Genomic DNA, 21,698 nt, shown 5'->3' with positions numbered 1-21,698 from the left:
TCTCTGGGCTGGGATGAAATACTGCCCCTTGGTACAAAAGATCCTTTCTTCAAGGAAGAAGGATTGGGTCGTCCAGGGCCATGTTTTTTAATGTTCTTCTTTGGCCAGAGGGGCACAATCAGAATGATCATGAGGTTTTCTTGTCTGATCTTCTGAATGGTCTTCGATATAAAAGGGAACGGGGAAAGGCATTAGCTAATGTTACTCCCCAACTGTGGCTGAAGGCATCCAGAAGATGATCCAGACTGTTCTTCTGTAGGGAGAAGTAACGATCCACTTATTTGTTCTCCCTGGTGGCAAATAAATCTATTAGGGGGGTCCCCAATTTCTGTATTAGATGAGAGAACACCTCTAGGTTTAAGCACCACTCGTGGGGATCCAGTGTATGTCTGCTTAGGAAGTCTGCTTCTCTGTTTTCTGACCCCCTGTGAATTGCAGTCAAAGACAACACGTTTTCTTCTGCCCATTGGAAGATCTTCTTTGATAGGTTGAGCAGAGTGAGCGACCGTGTACCTCCTTGACGTCTGAGATAAGCTACCGTAGTTCTGTTGTCTGACAATATCTTGATGTTCTGTCCTTGGAGTTGGTTAAAGCACGTCTTTAAAGGTTTCCCAGATTGCCTTTAGTTCCTTGTAATTCGAGGATTTGTCTTTGTCTGATTGAGACCATAGACCTTGTACCAATTTTTCTGGTAAATTTGCCCCCCAACCTGTCTTGCTCGCATCCGTCAGGATAGTAGTTGCCGGCCAGGTGTTCCACTCTAAGCCCCTGCCTAGATTTTTCTTTGTAGTCCATCAATCCAGGGAAAATTTCACGAAGGAAGGAATCTTTACTTTTTTCTCTAGTTGTTTCAGTCCCTGTTTCAGGATCTGAGTATCCAATTCTGCAAGTCCCATGTGTGGTTTTGGGACCAAGGGATACAAGCTATGCATGACGTGAGAAGACCCAGGAGCTTCATTGCTTCTCTGACTGAGCATACTTGTTTGCTCTGAAAGGTCTTTATATGGGACATAAGATTGAGAGCTTTCTCCTCTGGTAGTGAACACTGGCGTACGCAGTCCAGAAGAATGTCCAAGAATTTTAGTTTGGTGCTGGGTTGGAGATTTGATTTTTCGTAGTTTATGACCCACCCCAATTGTTCCAGGGTCTCTATAGTAGTATTCCTTTGGGATTTTAAATTCTCTTCCGTATTTGCTACTAATAGAAGGTAGTCTAAATAAGGAATTAGCAGGATGTTCTTTAGCCTTAGTATGGCTACTACTTCTGCCATTATCTTTGTAAATAGTCTGGGCGCTGAGGAGATCCCCAATGGTAGAGCTCTGAATTGATAATGTAGTACTTTGTTTTCTGGGGATAGGACCGCAAACCTCAGGTATTTTTGAAAGCTGGGGTGGATTGGGACGTGGTAGTAAGCGTCCTTGAGGTCTATGTTGCAAAGAGCTGCATTTTGAGGAATCAGAGGACTTTTCTAGATTCCATTTTGAATCTTCTGAACTTGATGTGTCTGTTTAAGCTCAAGTTAATTATCATCCTGTATGACCTGTTTGGCTTTTGGTTAAGGAAGAGGGGAGTAGAATCCCTTTTTTAAATTGACGAGTCGGTACAGGAGAAATTACATTCTTTGCTAGGTGAGATTGTACTTCTTCCCACATGAGAAGGTGAAGTTGGGGGTGAGGAAATTCTTGTTATTATAAAAGAACAGGGAGGTAGGGAATCCAACTCTATCTTGTATCCTGCTTCCACTATTCCTAGAATCCAGGCATTTTTTATCTGAAGATTCCATTGGGAGGGAAATAGGGATAGCCTGCCCCCACCCTCGCATTATCCTTTTATTCGCTAGGAGTGGGTTGGTAGCTGGCATTGTATCCTCTACCTCTAGCCCCTTTGGGATAACTCCATTGTCCCTGTTTGCCTTTATCTTGGTAGGATAAATTTTTTTCCCGGGAATCACAAAAGGAAGTTCTTCTTTGAGATCTTGGTTCTTGGAATCTGTTCTTTTTGTCTGCTGCTTTCTCCAAAATAGTGTCCAACTTTGGCCCGAAAAGAATTTCTCCTGTGAAAGGTTATACCACACAGATTTGATTTGGATCTGAAATCCCCTGACCATTGTTTCAGCCATAGGGACCTTTGGGCTACATTAGAAAGAATGTCTTCTAGAATATTATTAACTGGAAAAACCTTGCTTTTTCTTAGCTTTCAGACATCCAAAGAGCTCATCTTGTACTGACATTGTCTCTACTGGCTCTTCAATATTCAGGGTCTCTCTTACTGCCTTGAGGAGAGCGTCCAGATTGTCTGAGGAAAATATGAATCTGGATTCAGACTTTCCTGACTCTCTAGGATTTGTTCCTCTTACTCTCTTTGTTATGAACATGAGGCAGCCTAGTCCAACATCTGGATAGGTTCAGGGCTTTTGAACCTTTTAGGAGGAGGGCCTTCTGGAAAGAGGGATGCAACCGTATTTTTTAGTTCAGACTGAAGCATGGATCTTAGTTTATCCATGAAGGATGTTTTCGCTTCTCGCATCATATCATCCATGCAGTCTTTGCATACTGCTTTTTTTATAAGCATCAGGTAACTTATTGAAACACATATTGCATCTTCTAGTCTGAGGAGTCTTAGGTTTAGATTTGTACTCCTTTCTATCCTCTTTCCTTTCCTTCTCCTTTTTCTCCAAGGAGTGAGAAGTATAAAGAAGGGGAATGTATACAAAAACAGAGCCCCCCCCCCCCCACTCCTCCCCCAATTCCCCAACAAACTTACAGAAGTCTGAGGAAGAGGAGTTTGGTCCATTTTTGCCTCCATTACTGACCTGGAGACAAGGGAGGAGGGTGAGGTACAAGCGATAATGGGAACAGGATAGGATGTGACAAAAAAAACACAATGACCTGCGCCGTGCGACACAAATACATTTGATGTCCTGTGACACTCTTTAGTAGAACGAAACATTCTAGCAGACTTTTACCCGGCTTTTTAAACTTACCGCTCCTCAATCCCGAAGTCGTCTTCTTGGATCGTGGAATGCATGACGCGTTCCACCATCGGGAGTCAGAACACATGGTGCCGCCGTAAATCACAGAGGGATCACAGGATTAACACCACATGCCTCTCCATGTCACAGCCAGGAAGGGGAACCACTCGTGGCCTAGAGAGGGGAGGACTTAGCACCAGGTACTGCACCTACATGGCGTCCCCCCCCCCCACCCCCCAGAGGAGATGAGAGGGAGAGACTTTCTCTTCCCCCTAACCTGTGTAGAGACAGGAAGAACACTAGAGAGGGATGCAGGGGGAGGGACATTTAACCTCTCTTCTTCCAGTCCCTGCTGAGGTCAAGGGGTAATCCTCCAGGTGGGCCGTCATGGAGGACGTCATGGAAAAATCACATTTAAGAAGTTTGGTGTTTTATAGGGGTTAAAACAAAATGGAGGTGCTGTCTACAAATTGGAAAAAAATTTTGACAATACATTCATTTCAGGTGAAAAATTGAACATTTGCAATGGATTAAATAAAAAAAGGTTCTACAAAGTTTGATACCCAATTGCTCCCGAGTACACTGATATCCCATAGGTTGTGGTAAACCTAGAGTAGATTTGCATTGTCAAATTGTACAGGCTATTTTTTTTTTTTTTTTTTATGTGGACCTATAGGGGCTTATTTTTTGCCACATGAGATACAATTTTATGGTAATTTTGCTAATTGGTGAGATTTTATTAACTCTGTTGGTGGATGAAATGAAAATTATCAATTTCTAGGAAGATTCTTTTATTTTTAGGTGGCCCTTTACCATACCATAAAAAAATATATAATTTTTTTGTAATTGTATATTTTTATTCTATGGGTTCGCCACGATTATGAAAATACCTCATTTATATAGATTTTTTTTTTATTTTTTTCCCCATTTTTACTGAATAAAAAGTAATTTGGGAAAATGTTGTTAATTTAAGCATCACCGACTTTTCATATGTGTAACTTTTATATTTTTCGGCTGACAAATCCGTTTAAAGGGTTATTTTTTGCAAGTGTTAAGGTAAACCTAGCTGATAGATGAAATCCTGTCATTTCTACTTGTCCCATTTTCCTAAAAGCATTGTAACAGAGACTTCATTTTAAGATGGCATCGGCATTGTGATCCTGCCGCAGGAGGTTGTTATGGCGGACTCTATGTACATGTTCAAGAGAGGCCTGGATGCCTTTCTGGAGAGAAAAAATATCACGGGTTATGGGGATAAAACATTTATTTAATTCTTTAAGGTTGGACTTGATGGACTTGCGTCTTTTTCCAGCCTTATATACTATGATACTATGATCCTTACCAAAACAATCAAAGCTAAAGAATTTCAGAAACGCATTATCCTGATGTCAAGGAAGTTCTCCAATCAAGAGACTACATGAGCTGGGAATTCTCCGCCCCCTCCTCCTTTCCTAATTTCTATATAGACTTGTGAAACCAAATAAAGGGCACGCAGTGCCAACTTGCCCGGGGCATGAGTGAGACTTAAATCAGCAAATGTTGTCTGAATTATTTCTTATGATGTGCACACATGCTTATTGAATAGAAACACGCAGCCAACGCACAGAGGAGGTCTTAAATCCTACCCCAACACAAGAATCGTTGTTCTTTTTAGTGGTCTTATTTTAGAGTGCGTAACTTTATCACTTTTTAGAGCATTTCTTAAAGGTATTAATTAAAAATTATCGGAAAGTCTTATGCGTTTTTTCCCCCAGCATTTACCGTGCAGGTGGGGGTTTATTCTTTATTAAGTGCTTGTATGGGAAAGTGACATTTTAGGGGCTTATATTTTTATGTATTTATTTTTCATTTATTCTAATGTTTAAACTTTACTGTTTTTAATTTTTTTTTTACTTATACAAACTTCAACTTGAACAAGTGATGCTCTGATCCAATACACTGTATTCATTGTAGAGCATTGTAAACTGTCTGAGCAGACGCATGTACAGACAGTTTACAGTCAGAACCAGAAAGGGGTCTGATTGCCAAGAACATCAGGCAACCTCGGGGCACTTGGCAGACCCCGGGGCTGCCCAGAAGTGGATTGGATCCCTAGGTAAGCGACACGGGGATCCTACCCATAGGGGGGGGGGGGGGAAGACCCTTAACCTTGCAAGGGGTTAACACTTGCAATCGGAGCCAGCTCCGATTGTGAGTGTTACAGCATGGTGTCAGCTGTAGTATACAGCTAACAGCTGCTGCTTCTGGTGCCACCTCTGTTCATGCGCCGATGCCAGAAGTGCGACGTAATACAATGTCCCATAGGCAAAAAATTCCAATTAGCACAGCCCATAATTCAAAGGAAAGCCATGTGCTATTAACATATATATGACACTAGCAAAGAGAAAGAATAGCACAAAAATGGCTGAACAATAATCGATTGCGTGTAAAAAATACAGTTAATTTTATTGAGAGACCAAGTAAACACAAAGACATACATTTAAGATCATTTAAAAATATAATATACAATGACTACAGAGCAGTGACCTGGGTGGAAACACTGCTCAAAACCAGTGGCAAATCCTCAAGTGAGGATATAATACCTCTCTGTATGCCTAGTAGGTCAAACAAGTGTCCAAATCCTAACTCCACAATATTGAAAATGCATGTATTCAAGTCTAAACCTTTTAATTCTGTGATCGCAATCTGCAGCAAATAGCTAGAAGGTAGATATTGCACTACGCCCAAAAGGGGTATTTCCCTAGATAGTGGTAGGTGTCAAGGTTTAGACAAATTACAAAATAAATACCCATAACTTCCCTAGAAATACAGCTGCAAATTGCTGGTAGGACATACAGGCAGAGAGTATCAGGAGGCGTCAAGGACAACTTCCTCAGGGGTAAGTCCCCATGCGGTAAGTATCTTCCTGCATTGACTTACCGGTACTATAACGTCCAGGTGCACGTAGGGGTTAAAGAGCTTCCTCCACTATTATCAGCTATCCAAGAGGGTATGGAAAAAGAATATTCTTCCAACCAAAAGCCCCCACAGTGATCATGATAATGCAGGTCCCCGAATAACACATTTTAATAAAGCATAACAAGCATTTCTTGGCTCTGCGTCCAAAGATAAAATTGTAATCTTATTACTGAATTAAGTTAAGTTATTACAGCCTATGTAAGTTAACTATAAATAGCAAGTTGCTACTTTCGAAGAACAGTTCACCTCAATGGCATAGCAGTAATCTGCACCAGCTCTGACGGCCATCATGGATAAGAGTCCGGTCCCAGTACCAATATCTAATACAATAGCCTCTTCTCCTCTTTCCTTCACTCTCTTCACAGCAGCACGAATTCCCTGGTAATATTTTGTATTCTATATAGCAGGAGAAAGGTCTGTCAGTTACAAAATTTAAATACACAAAGTCCATTCATTGACAAACATTATTAACAAACAAAGGAGTTGTGTAAATGTAACCATATATATAGTTGTGTAAATGTAACCAAATATATTGGCAATAACAATAGGAAAGTGAAAGGATAAATTTACAGGAGGCAAATAATATACAGCACAAATAAAATCTCCCCAAACTGTTACAGGAACAAGTTTCAAGCATAACCTCTATAATGGGGGGGGGGGGGGGGGGGGAGAAAGCTCAGGAGCTACCACGGTGTGCCTCTTGATTTTAGGATTTTCAGATCTAGAAAAGGTGCTGTTTGAGATACAAACAACCAGTAAGAGTAGTTGTTTTTCAAATATACTGCTTTTTCTTGCTCATAGATTTCTATTGTCCTATGTGATCAACAGTCACTGTGTGTGAGTCAACAGTCACGTTTTGACATTTTTTTTCCACGAACAAAACACTTTGGAAACTGCAGGAAATCTTAAAAAATATTTTTAAACAGACATTTAGATTTCCAAATAAAATAAAGAAAACCTATCTTAACACTAAAAAACCATCACCATAGTCACCTCGTTTGCCCAAAGTGGAAAATGACCATTACACACCATGAGATTAATTTGAAATGGACATTAATTTGAAAAATATATACTGTAAATTAAAAAAAAAAAATCATTTTCTCCAGGTATTGTAACTTTAACCTTCCAAAAACACAAAATAAAAAGTAAAAGAAAACGGGTCGTTTAACATTTTTATGGCAAGTAGTTTTGAAATTTGCTAAAAATGCCCCGGTCATTAAAACCTTTTACACCTGGTCAAAAAGGGGTTAATGTAGATTTACAAAAATATATAGAATATTTGCAATTTTTGTTTTAAATGCAACAAAAAATAAGTTTCAAACTTACTCGGTCATTATCATGAAGCATATCAGCATAAGAAGACCTGCAAAAAAAAAAGTTTTTTAATTACTTTAACACATACAGATACATGTTGACACAATAAAAAACACCTTGAACTTTGGTTGTGTAGTCTAGCAGTGTACAAGTTCTTCCAAAGACCCCAAGGCTAGTTTTAACCTATTCATTACTATGTGTGATTCGCACATTGAAATGAATGAGGAGGAAAAACCCCATATACTGCCATATTGTAGTATGGCAGTAAATGGTAGAATTAGACAACCTAGGGTTAAAGTACCCTAGCAGGTATGAAAAATAGTAAAAAAAAAATTAATTTTATAATTATATTAAAAAAACTAAAAATTCTCATCACCCCTTTAGAAGTCATAAATAAACAGTAAAAATCATAAACATGTTACCGTATATACTCGTGTATAAGCCGAGATTTTCAGCACAAAAAATGTGCTGAAAAACCTCACCTCGGCTTATACACGAGTCAATGATAAAAATAAATACATTAAATACTCACCCTCCGGTGTCCCCGATGTTCCTCGCGGCTCCCGATCCCTGTCGCGGCTCCCTCCGGCTTCTTCACTCTTCACTGGCCGGGAGATCGCGCTGGCCGTTGCACACTGTGATGCGACGCTGTCGCCGCGGATGACGTCATCAGCGGCAACAGCGTGGCATCACATTGTGCGACGGCCAGCGCGATCTCCCGGCCAGAGAACAGTGAAGAAGCCGCCGGGAGCCGCGACGGGGATCGGAAGCCACCGAGAGCCGCGACGAACATCGGGACAACGGAGGGTGAGTATTACGTTTATTTCTTTATCTGTATAGGGGCTGCTGTATACTACTGGGGGCAAGCTGTATACTACTGGGGGCAAGCTGTATACTACTGGGGGCAAGCTGTATACTACATGGGGGCAAGCTGTATACTACATGGGGGCTGGCTGGCTGGCTGTATACTACATGGGGGCTGGCTGGCTGTATACTACATGGGGGCTGGCTGGCTGTATACTACATGGGGGCTGGCTGGCTGTATACTACATGGGGGCTGGCAGGCTGTATATTACATGGGGGCTGGCTGGCTGTATATTACATGGGGGCTGGCTGGCTGTATATTACATGGGGGCTGGCTGTATACTACACCCTCGGCTTATACTCGAGTCAATAGGTTTTCACAGTTTTTGGTGGTAAAATTAGGGGTCTCGGCTTATACTCGGGTCGGCTTATACTCTAGTATATACGGTAGTTATCGCCACGTCAGAATATGCCCAGTCAAAATATAACTTTTTCTCCACATTTTACGGAAAATCGTTCCCAAAGTCTATGTTAAGGAGATCGCACTGGTTTCGGAAGGCATCTTAACTTCTATCCGCCATCTTAGATACAGCGGCCATGTTCCCTGACCATTGTCAAGTTAATGTCATGTGAAGGTGTATTATCATCTTAGGTGTATTGCTGAAACATGAGAATCCCATTTTATTTACATATTTCTTTCTCCACACATCCACCAAACCAACCTCGTCACATCTTTTTCAAGGGAGAAATCCCACCCCCTTTCCTTGAACCATCGCCCGAAATTCTATCTAGATTCCGATCCATCACACAATTATAGTCCCCACATGACAGAACCGGGCAATCAGGGCATTTCTCCATAAAAAGAATTAAACATGTGATAATATCATGAGAGTAAGGTAGGGGAATATACACCAGAGAGAGAGAGAGAGTGCATCGTAAACCCTCCAAGATTCCCTCAAAAATATATAGGCCGTATTCATCAATTTTAACTCTTAAGATTTTAAAAGTTATTCTTAAAAGTTATTAACACCCCTGGACAGTTCCGTATGACATGAGTGATATTGCGTGCCAATCCAGTTTCGTTTAACTCTCCATAAAGTCTCCGGTGTAAGATGGGTCTCATTGAGAACTACTATGGCTGGTTAATGTCCATGAATACAGTCAAATATGGCTATTCTTTTTATGGAGTCCCCAAATCCTCTAACGTTCCATGTCAGGATTTTAACACTCATCTTTCAAAGAAAGGTGAAAGGAGAAAAGAGAGAGAAAGAGAAGAAGAAAAAATGGAAGAAAAGAAAAATTAACTTCGCTGACTGAGCATCCCTCCCCACAAATGACCCCCAATCTTCTTGCGGATCTCTACTCATCCAACCCAACTACTCCATACCCTCGCCACACCCCCATGACCAAGTCGCCATCAACTTTAAATTATATTAGTTTTAATACATCATATAAGTCTGCCAGGACCAAAACCTTATTAGTCCGTTAACCTGTCATATTCTCTTACCCTTTTTCATGTGACCAGAGGCCAGTATACACTACCAACCCTTGGAGTCTAACCACTCCATTGCCTCCTCCGGAGTATCAAAGAAATTCGCTTTCTCCTGATGTATAACTCTGAGCTAAGAGGGAAATAGGAAGAAGTATCGCAAATTAGCTTTCTGCAGTCTCTTTATGTCATGAAAGTTTTTACTTTTCGCTTGGGTTGCTTTAGAAAAGTCTGGGAAAACCATGACTTTTGCGCCAGTAATGGACACATCCCCTCTTTCTCTCAAACTTCTCAGTATGCGGTCTCGGTCTTTGTAGGTTACCAATTTTACCAAGAAATGGGGGCTTCCTGGGTACTCTGTAGGCCCTCTCTACACCGAATAAAGGGGACAGATGCTCTCCACCCACAACCTCCTTTATCCATTTTTCTATAAACTCTTGGGGGTCCTTCCCTTCAGCACCTACGCGACCCATCTTCCATCTCCTCAATTTTGTTCTGAAGAGATATTTTCCCCTCCTTTAATATCTTTACCTCTTTCTTTAATACTGCCATATCCTCCATCAATTCTACCATTTTGGAATCATTTTCCTTCATTTTTTCTTTAATTTTGTTTAAGTCCCCCCTCATCATTGTTGTTTCCATTTCTAGTTTATTAGTGAGGTTCATAATGGACGAGTTAAGGTCCTGTATTGCTTGTAATATTTCCGAGACATAACTTTTATCCAGCACGGTGTTCCCCTCTTTACTGCTTCCAATATCTGTCTCTTCTGCAGAAGAGTTAGAGGGACCCTTCAGTTCCTGTTACCCCCGCTTTGGCATGTCCTTTGGACTCCCCACTAAGTTTTTGATTGACTTTAGTTCTAGTTTGGGAAGATTGCCACATCTTATCCAATTTATTATCTACCTTACTAGTTGTTTTTTCCTTAGGAGAGGTTACACCCTGAGATCTGCGTTTTTCTGTTGTATCCCCTTTAGGCGCCATGATGTAAACTTAACAATAATAGTCAAGAGCAGAGATAATACCACTAAACCCAAATTTATAAAACTCTCAATATAGTTCTATTACTCCATAATCTTAAAATTAACGTTTTTTTAATCCCCCTTGGCTTTAGTAAGGACAAATAGAAATGTTTGCAGAGACAACAGTCACCAGTTATCAGAGTACTGGATGCTGTACACACCCTACATAGGAGAAAACCAAAACCCGTTAAAAAAGTGCATTTCTTAGGATGTATCACATATACCGTGAAAACGTAATAAGGTGGGCACAATGTGTGTAATATCCCCCCCCCCCAAATATTGACAATCTCAGCGACCAAACTTGGGCCTATTGGCAGAGATAAATTTAGCAAGTAATGTCGCTCATGTTTGATAGATTTAAATCAAATTTACACAGTCTCTGAGACAGGTTTAAAGGTTATTATTGGAAGCTGTGGAATCCAGTTAATTATATCTAAAGCAAGAAAGTCCAGTCCGCTTATCCTCGACCTCGGCTGCATGAATAGATGTCAGAACATGCAGAATGAAAAGAAGAGGACCAGCTCCAACTGCATAGGGCCACCAGTCAACCATTCCAATTGCAGTCCGGCAAAGGGATTTCGCCTAATGGCGGGAGGGCTCCAAACGGTCAAGCCCCAGATGCAGCGAATCACATACCCAATGAGCCCGACACCAAAAGTCTCCAACCATCAGGACACGCCATGAAGGAAGACGAAATTGTACCTCAGTGTGACAAGGGAGTAGCCAAGACAGCGGTAGATGTTAGTATAGCAGGTAGGGCAGAAGACCAAGCAGGCGATAGGCAGTTCTCTCGTTAGTAACGCGGGGGAAGAGTTATATTGATATCTCACTTCTAGTAGCTGCTCAGTCACGACAATGATCCATTCCAATAGCGCCTCGTGTTGCAGCTGCTGCATCCACTCTCCACAATATTCTGCGTCCAGGTAAGCCAATGGCAGACTCAAATCCTCAGAATCGCCAGCGGCAGGTTGGATCTGCAGCGCGCAAGCACGCTCAAGACACACGCTAGTCCTCCTGCACAACGTCACAGAAGAAGACGTCAGAAGCGCACAGTCCAGTCCTCCCCTTAAACCCGCGCATCCAGGTATGACGGGGACTCGCGGAGTTCACCACCCAAGGAGAGATGGCACTTGGCGGCAGTCCTAAGCCCAAAGCTACGTAAAAACCACAACGCTCCTGGCAGTCATGATCTCGGTTGGAGCGACGGCACGGGGTTACAGCGTGGGGCAGGGAGGAGGAGCGCGCAGTATCCTACGTCATGCTGCTTCCAGCCGTCCTGGAATTCTCCCCCTCATTAACACTTTGCTTAATCCTGAATGACACTACACTAATTAATGAATGGTAAGTTCTGAAACCTGAAATAAGCAGAGATTTTATAAAACAATGTGAGATACAGGAAATGGGGTTCACTTTATGGGGGCTGCCTGACAAGCCGAGTGTGTTCCATATTTCTCACACCTCCAGGGAATCAGGATTTACTTTAAGTTGTAAGTTTCTGTTATTTTCTCCCTTTTTATTTTATAACTGTTTTGCCGTGTTGTGTCATTTTATTTTGTAATTCTTTTGTTTTTAACATCTTTTTTATACATTAAAACAACTTTTTGTAATAAAAGCTTTTCACTTTAATTTTGGTCCCTGTATGCTCTGCGAACTCATAGCCTTGTAAAGTGTGGTTAGCTGTGTTACAGCTAGAGAGCCGAGTGTGCATGTCTAGTGGTGTGACAAGGTGACTTCTTGAGAAGCAATAGTGGATGTAGAGTGGGATACTTATTGGTCCCAGTATAAATGCAATAAGTGGTGGCAGCGGATCTGGTGCTGGAGCTGTAAGAGGTGTGATTTATGCTCAATTTGTGTCCTGAGTGGCAAGGTTGAGTAGGCCAAATTAACCCGTACAGTTGCACCCCGCGTCACGTGCACTTAGCCATGGCACTTAGTGGTACAAAACAGAGGAGAACCCCATCAAATGACCGGGGGTCATGGCCGGACGCCGGACAGAGCGAACCCGTGTGGGTGAGCTCCCGGGGATCCTAACCCAAATCTAGCTTCCCAGGCAGCCATCCTCGTGCCAACTCACCAAATTCGCATCGCTCAGACTTTCGGCACCATCCACAATCAGACAGGAGGGTTTGTTTCGACTGGCCGGATATTGGCCCAAATACCACATGCGCTGCGCAGGGAGCACGGACGTATCTATACTCCCACAATTGCTGCACCAGCAGCCGTAACACTGCATCGGAACGGAATGTGTAACTTCAGCTCGCTCTGGCCTGCCTTGCTTCTTCCGGCAGCGCCATCTAGGAACGGCATTCTGGTCTCTCCTGCTATCTCTGCAGCCGCCTGGGGAGAATTAACCCTATGAAGCTGGGATTGTCTCCAAGGAAGAAGGTAGGATACCACACTACCTATTTACCTCCCTTTGCCCAGGATCAAAGCAACCCACACTCTGCTCACCCAGTCTGTGGTTATGTGTGTATGTAGTCTGTATTAACCCCTTCAGTGACTGTACAGCTTATACTATATATCACTCTGGACTATCCCAAGTGCTTATTACTGCAAATACCTACTGGCTAACCCTTGCCCAGTATAACTGCCCACTACTGCTGCCTAACTATCACCACGAGCAACAGGAGGAAGACGGCAAAACTCTCCAAAATTGCATCTAGCACTTTGGCACCTTCATTCAGATGATGAGTCTATCCCAGAAGACCTTCTACTTCATTCACTGGAGCCACTGGACATACAGGCATGCTCCACCATTCAAGCAGTCCTGGCCCAAATACAAACCAATGCTGCCAAAAATCTGAGGAAGTTTTCTGTATGCAACCATGCTCTCCACAAGGGTCCCTAGGCTCCTCTCCCTCCTCTCCCTAGCAGAGCCCGCCACAGCTGGAATCTATACCCGACATCTCAGACCCTGCTACAATGCTAGATGGCAAGTTTGCAGAAGTGCTGGTGGCTATTAACTTGTTTCAATCCAAAATGGTTACCCAAGTGGATGAGTTGCGGCAGGACTGTTATATTGTGACATGATATTCATAGAGCCAAGGAGAGAATTACGGAAAATGAGCCAACATCCAAAGGCCAATGCCGGTACAGATAAGCTGACGACACTCTAGTGTATCTTGGGGATGCAGGACCCTCCCTGGTATTCCTACTATCTCTAATTGTTTTGGGGGGGTTCTGGCCTCCCCTAACTTAACGGCTATGGAGAGGGCTCAGCCCGTGAGCCCTCTCCATGCAGAGGGACCTGCCGTGTATTCACGGTCGTGAACTAGTTAAATACTTAGGGATCCAGACCTACACAATGTTTAACATTGAACCACTAATATCAGTTCCGGAATCTCGCCTGAAGGCCAGGTCAACACTGCCCTTATCCCTATATGGACGTATTAACATTTTTAAAATGATCTACCTTTCCAAATTTTTATACTTATTTCACGGCTGCCCACTACTACTATCTAAAGGCCTTTTCAAGCGTATTGAGGGCATCCTTAGATCCTTTTATTGGTAAAGCGACTCTCCGTGTATTAGTCTAGCTTTGCGCAAGGAACCTAGGTCTCGGGGTGGATTAGCAGCTCCCGATTTATATTTAGTTGCCCAGATGGTGTATGCACAGTGGTGGATAGACATTGACAGAGGTAATGTCGCCACTGCTCTAGCAGGGGCCATAGTAGGCTCTTATGAAGCGCTCACAAAAGTGCTTTATTGCTATAAATCTCCATCCAACGTTCCACTCACTTAGTGCACAGTAGCAGTGTGCTGGAGTAGTCTGCAAATGCTGGTTAAAGAGAACAGCCTTCTCCTGCCCAGGGCCCAACTGTGGCTCAATCCACAACTCCCTCACCTCCTCTCCCTCTCGAGATTAACAATGAGGGCGGCGTTAAGGGTGAAATTTATTGGTCAACTCTTATCTATGAATGCTAAATTGCTTAACTTTGCTGAGATACGGGAGAGACATGATGTGCCCACAACAGCTGCCTAACACTAACACAATTATGCCATGCTGTCGAGGCCTAATTTGGTTCTTTCAGCTTGACATATGAATTTTCAAAACTGGAGAATCTGATGAGCTGGTACATGCTCTAATGCAAGAGCAAAGGACTAGACCTTTTGATAAAGCACTGGAATGTTGGAGGAATCCCTGACCTGTCTGCTGATTATTATACATCTGAAGAGAGTGCAAGGGACTCCAATCTAAATTCTTACACCGGGTTTACTTCACCCCAGCAAAACTTTTTCGCATGGGAATAATTCCCAATGATATATGCTTCCGCTGTCAGGCTGAAGCTGGAGCCTTCTTACATTGTGTCTGGTCCTGCCCTGGAGGATGACCCCTTGACCTCTGTAGGGACAAGAAGCAGAGAAGTTAAATACCGCACTCCCTTCATCTACACTCCAGTGACTACCAAGCAACTTCATCGGCAGCGGATGCAAGCCAATTTATTGCATGTTAAATCACATACAAATATCAGGTAAACAGTACGGCAACAGTACACATGGGTGGGAATATATATGGGCCGTCATGGTGGACAAATGGAAATCGAATTAACAGCGAGAATAATTCCCATTTTCCATTGCGTCCCCCATGATGGCCTAACTTGGAGACACAAATTGATTACAATTTTAGGGAGGGACAACAGCTTGTAACACTTTCCTACCGAAGGATAACTCTTTCGTGTTTTTTATGTCTAGCCTTTAGTGTTTTACAAAGGTTAGATGAATAGACCATGTTGCTGCCATACAGATCTCATTTATAGAGGCTCCTCTTTTCTCAGCCCATGAAGCTGCCATCGACCTCAGAGTGGGCTCAAATCGTCCCAGGAACTATCATTTTCTGAGCTTCATAGGCTTATTTAATAACCGTCAATCTTGCTAGAGTGGATTTGGAGGCTTTAAACTATTTATTTTTCCACTGAACTGCAGAATATTTGAGTCCTTTAGCCATTTTTGGTCGCTTCCAGGTAATAGAGAAGGATTCTTCTGACGTCCAAGGAGTGCCATTCCTTTTCTTTTGTTGATCTTGGATTCTGACATAACGTGGGTAAAATAATTTATTGGCTTAGATGGAAGCTTGAGGAAACCTTCAGAACAAAATTTTTATCAAGCAATAACATTACTCTGTCTTCACACACTTTTAGGTAGGGTTCTTTAATGGAAAGTACTTGTATTTCCACTAAGCGCCTAGCGATGTTATAGCAATAAGAAATATTAGATTTAACCGGTTCGCAACCGATTCATGGTGGGACTTTAATCACTGCACAGGCGCAGTGTATACTGTTACCAGCAGCCCTGGACACTAGGCAGTGTTTGGGGGACCAATGCTGGTCCTCCCTGCACACATGATCGCTGTGAGAACAAATCACAGCAAAGTTTATTATTGTTATCTGACAGTGAATCTTCTGCTTCTTCTCTTCTCCTCACAAAGAAACAAAGTGTGAGGAGAAGAAAAGAAGGAAGATCCATTGTCAGATTGATTCATTGTATTTTACTGTTTCATGCAGCACATTACTTCCCCCTACTCATTAACCCTTTATATACCCAGTTATACCCGTTATTTAACCCTTTCTATACATAGTTCTCTACCTATTAAAAAAAAAACAAACAAAAAAAAAAAAACAGTTTTTCCCCCCTATACCTAGTAATAGATTACTTATAGGCAGGTAGGGCGCATTGGTGCAGTAATTTTTACTGTTGCCTATTACCGTGGGTGATTAACCCTTCATTTTTTTACAAATTTTTTTTTCATTGGTACGCTTAGTGCTTTCGCTTTACGTGCGTACATAAAGTTTTTGTTAGTTTTGTTACTGCTACTGTTTTCGATGTTATATAAAAAAAAACAAAAAAAAAAAAAAAACAGAAAAATACAAAAATATATAAAACAAAAAAGCATAAAAAGAGCGTTATTTAGCTACCAAGAAAGTGATATACTGCTGAGGAGGCCTACGCCTTCCTTCAGTCCGAATCTGAGTTTGAGACCGCATCAGAAATGGACAACTTTCAAGGCAGTGAAAATGCCAGCGTCACTTCAGAATCATCCACAAGGGGTGTCCCTGGTGAAGTTGATGCAGCAGATCAGGAGGTTGCTGAACCTAGTAGCACTGTAGTCCCGATAATTGAGACACACACTCTCCCATGGGAACCAGCCCCATCTTTTGAACCCAGAGTTTATGCCTTTACTGCCACGCCTGGCATAAGTGGATGATTCCAGTTTTGCTGAAATTGACTTTTTTCTTTTATTTCTAAGAGACACACTCTGTTTGATCATATTGTCCATCAAACCAATTTATATACCACCCAGTTTATAAGACAGAACCCATCTGTCCATGCAAGAGAATGGACACCAACAAATTTGCATGAAATAAAAACATTTTTGGGACTAACCCTAAATATGGGTATTGTAAAAAAGCCCCAAATTAGGTCATTCTGGTCTACAAATCCTGCCCAAGTAACACCTGTGTATTCAGCAGTCATGTCTAGGTCACGTTACTAACACATGATGCAGTTCCTGCACTTCAGTGACAATTAACAAGCTCCTCCAAGCAGTGATCCAAACCGTGACCGCTTGTACAAACTAAGACCCCTCATAAATTTGCTAAATCAGAGCTTTATTGAAAAATATACGCCAGAACAGAATGTGGTTATGGAAGAGTCCCTCCTGAGTTTTCATGGCGACTCAGCTTCCGCCAACATCTCCCTTCCAAACGGGCACGTTATGGAATAAAGTTATATAAGCTTTGTGAAAGCGAGTCCGGATATACAACAGCCTTTCGGATTTATGGAGGATGTGACCGGACTACTAATCCTCCTGGGTGCTCTCCTGATCTCTCCACTAGCAGTAGAATTGTGTGGGAGATAATGCAGCCTCTGCTACATAAATGAGGGGGCAGCTAGTTGGGTAACATGTAGAAGGCGGGGTAGAGGGAAGAGTTGTAGAGAGTCTAGTCCTGATCTGGTGCACCCCAATAAGTTTGCCAGGCTGGCGGATGAGTGGGATATCAGCTCTGGGGTAGCAATGCTGCAGCAAGACGTGGCCGCTAGTAACCAGGGGACTGTCTGCTCCAGTAAGAAGGGTAATGGGAGCACAGGCAAGGTCAGACAGGTGCTGGTAGTGGGAGATTCCATTATTAGGGGAACACACAGGGCAATCTGTCACAAAGACCGTGCATACCGAACAGTGTGTTGTTTGCCGGGTGCTCGGGTTCGGCATGTTGCGGATCGGGTTGACGGATTACTGGGAGGGGCTGGTGAGGAACCAGCGGTCATGGTCCACATTGGCACTAATGACAAAGTAACAGGTAGGTGGAAGGTCCTTAAAAATGATTTCAGGGATTTAGGCCATAAGCTCAGGGCAAGGACCTCAAAGGTAATTTTCTCCGAAATACTGCCTGTACCACGTGCCACACCAGAAAGGCAGCGGGAGATCAAGGAGGTAAATAAGTGGCTCAAATGTTGGTGTAGGAAGGAGGGGTTTGGGTTCATGGAGAACTGGGCTGACTTTTCTGTCGGCTACAGGCTCTACAGTAGGGATGGGCTGCACCTCAATGGGGCGGGGGCCGCTGTTTTAGGGGAAAAAATGGCTAGAAGGTTGGAGGAGTATTTAAACTAGAGACCTGGGGGGAGGGCAACTACACTTGTGCAGGGCAAATAGACGGTGTACATAGAGAGCTGGGAAGAGTCATAGTCCATGGGGGAGGAAGGGGGGCTGGAATGAGATTGGGGAATAAGGACAAAAGGAATACGGACAGGGAAAACCATATGTGTATGTACACAAATGCCAGAAGCCTCACAAACAAATTGGAGGAACTGGAACTCTTGATGTTGGAACGGAAATATGATATAGTGGGTATCAGCGAGACATGGCTGGACAGTAGCTATGACTGGGCTGTTGCTATAGATGGTTATAGTCTTTTTAGAAAGGATCGTATAAATAAAAAAGGGGGAGGGGTTTGTTTATATGTGAATTCTTGCCTCAAGCCCTTCTTGCGAGATGACATCAGTAACGCAAATGTGGAGTCCCTATGGGTGGAGATGAGAGGGGGGAAAAAGAATAATAAAATATTACTAGGGGTTTGTTATAAGGCTCCAAATATAATGGAGTCAGCAGAGGAAATGCTGATAAGTGAAATGGATGCGGCTTCAAAGCAAGGTGAAGTACTTATCATGGGGGACTTCAATTACCCAGATATTGACTGGGGGGCAGAAACCTGCAGGTCCTTCAAAGGTAGCAGGTTCTTGTCAACAACAAAAGACAATTACCTGTCGCAACTAGTCCTGGAGCCAACAAGAGGGGGGGCACTGCTGGACCTTATCCTTACCAACAGACCTGATAGGATATCAAAACTACAGGTTGGGGGGAACCTGGGGAATAGTGATCATAATATCATTGATTTTGTATTACGCTTTACTAAGCACGTTAGTGAAGGGGCAACCAACACTCTAAACTTAAGGAGAGCAAATTTTCATCAACTAAGGGAAGACCTTAAAGGCATAGACTGGGATAATGCTCTCAAAGACAAAAGCCAAAAATGGGACTTTTTCTCATATATTCTGAAAAAGTCCTGTGAGAAACACATACCTTATGGGAAAAAGCATAAAAGGAACAAGAAAAAGCCTATGTGGCTAACTAGTCTTGTAAGGAAAGCAATAAGCGAGAAAGATAAAGCGTTTAAGGTGCTAAAACGTGAAGGTAGCGATGAGGCATTACAGGATTATAGAGAGAAAAATAAATCCTGTAAAAAGCAGATAAAGGCCGCAAAAATAGAGACTGAGAGAAATATTGCCAGGGAGAGCAAAAATAATCCCAAATTATTTTTCAAGTATATAAATGATAAGAAACTAAAAACAGAGAGTGTGGGTCCCCTTAGAAATAACATGGGGGTCATGGTGGAAGGAGATGAGGAAAGGGCCAATCTACTGAATGTCGCCTTCTCAACTGTCTTTACCCAGGAAAATCCCCTGGTGGAAGACACAATGAGGAATAATGTAAATTCTTTTTATAATGTCAACAGTTTAACCCAGGAAGAGGTACGGCGCCGCCTCGCAACCACTAAGATAGATAAATCACCTGGGCCAGATGGCATACACCCCCGGGTTCTGCATGAATTAAGTACGGTGATAGACAGACCGTTATTTTTAATATTTGAAGATTCACTGAGGACTGGTTATGTTCCACAGGAATGGCGCATAGCAAATGTGGTACCAATATACAAAAAAGGATCAAATAGCGATCCTGGAAACTACAGACCCGTAAGTCTAACTGCTGTGGTGGGGAAAATATTTGAGGGGTTTATTAGAGATGCTATCCTGGAGTATCTCACTGTGCACAACCTTATAACCCAGCGTCAGCATGGGTTTATGAGAGATCGGTCCTGTCAGACTAATCTGATTGGTTTCTACGAGGAGGTAAGTTCAAGACGATCTGGGGGACGCTGTGGATGTTGTATATCTGGACTTTTCAAAGGCATTTGACACCGTGCCACATAAAAGGTTGGTATATAAAATGAGACTGCTGGGAATAGGAGAAAATCTGTGTATTTGGGTAAGTAATTGGCTTAGTGATAGAAAACAGAGGGTCGTCATTAATGGCACATTCTCAGATTGGGTTGATGTTACCAGTGGAGTGCCACAGGGGTCAGTATTGGGGCCACTTCTTTTTAATATTTTTATTAATGACCTTGTAGTGGGTTTACACAGTCAAGTTTCAATATTTGAAGATGATACTAAGCTGTGTAAAGTAATAAATACTGAGGTCGATAGTTTAACATTACAGAGGGATTTGTGGAAGCTTGAGGGATGGGCAGAGAAATGGTTGATGAGGTTTAATGTAGATAAATGTAAAGTTATGCACTTGGGCCATGGAAACAAAAAGTATAATTATGTTCTAAACGGTCAATTACTTAGTAAAACTGAAGCTGAAAAGGACTTGGGGGTATTGGTGGATGGTAAACTTAATTTTAGTGACCAGAGCCAGGCGGCTGCTGCTGAAGCAAATAAAATAATGGGATGTATCAAGAGAGGAATAGATTCTCATGATAAAGACATAGTTTTGCCCTTCTACAAATCCCTGGTCAGACCACACATGGAATATTGTGTACAGTTTTGGGCACCAGTGTATAAAAAGGATATAGTAGAGCTGGAACGGGTGCAGAGGAGAGCAACCAGGATTATTAGGGGAATGGGGGGACTAGAATACAATGACAGATTACAAAATTTGGGATTATTCAGTTTAGAAAAAAGACGACTGAGGGGAGACCTCATTACAATGTACAAATACCTGAACGGACAGTACAAGGATCTCTCCAAAGATCTTTTTATACCTAGGCCTGTGACCAGGACAAGGGGGCATCCTCTACGCCTAGAGGAGAGGCGATTCTACCATCACCATAGACAAAGGTTCTTTACTGTAAGAGCAGTGAGACTGTGGAACTCTCTGCCGCAGGAGGTTGTTATGACGACTCTATGTACATGTTCAAGAGAGGCCTAGATGACTTTCTGGAGAGAAAAAATATCACGGGTTATGGGGATAAAACATTTATTTAATTCTTGAAGGTTGGACTTGATGGACTTGCGTCTCCTTCCAGCCTTATATACTATGATACTATGATAAAGGGTACCACTTATACTGTGATAACTTTTATTCAAGTGTGGCCCTACTAAGACACTTTATGGTAGAAACCTTCTGCCATTGGTCTTTTTATTTCCATAATTTGTTTTACATTTTCATTTTTTTTTTTACGGATCTGAGAAGGTTTCAAGTTTTAGTAGCAATTTCTCAGATTTTTAAGAGATTTGAACTATACACCCCCACAAGTAACACGATTTTATAAACCTAACATCTCAAACTATTCAAATCAGCATTTGAGAAGTCTGTTAACCCTTTAATTCTTTCTCTGGAAGCAAACAAAGAAGGATTGGAAATTTTGAAATTTCAAGTGTTGAATAAGATTATTCTCATTTAGCCTTAAAATGGACACATTCAGAAGGAATTTGAGGTAAATATACATCCCAAAATTTTTGCCCTGCTTCTTCAGAGTACGGCAATACCAGACATGTGGATGTCAACTGCTGTTTCGTCGCTCAGCGATGTCCAGAACAGTGTTTGTACCATTGGGTTTTTGAAAGGCCAATTTGGCTACAAATGTT

General features: G+C 42.3%; 1 protein-coding gene across 10 annotated transcripts in view; it reads right to left on the bottom strand.

Moving 5' to 3' along the window:
* The window catches only part of PRMT7 (protein arginine methyltransferase 7), a 530,266-nt gene that overhangs the window by 444,387 nt on the left and 64,181 nt on the right, over positions 1-21,698 (bottom strand). For all 10 annotated transcript variants that reach the window (XM_072117757.1, XM_072117754.1, XM_072117758.1 and 7 more), the window contains 2 exons: positions 7,256-7,292; positions 6,176-6,325 (listed from right to left, as the gene is read on the bottom strand). In XM_072117757.1, coding sequence (XP_071973858.1) covers positions 6,176-6,325; positions 7,256-7,292 — 187 coding nt within the window. The remainder of the gene's footprint in view (positions 1-6,175; positions 6,326-7,255; positions 7,293-21,698) is intronic.

This window comes from Engystomops pustulosus, chromosome 7 (genome assembly GCF_040894005.1).
Source record: "Engystomops pustulosus chromosome 7, aEngPut4.maternal, whole genome shotgun sequence".
NCBI lineage: Eukaryota > Metazoa > Chordata > Amphibia > Anura > Leptodactylidae > Engystomops > Engystomops pustulosus.
Note: the sequence above shows the minus strand (reverse complement) of the source record. Positions and strands in the feature narration are given on the sequence as shown.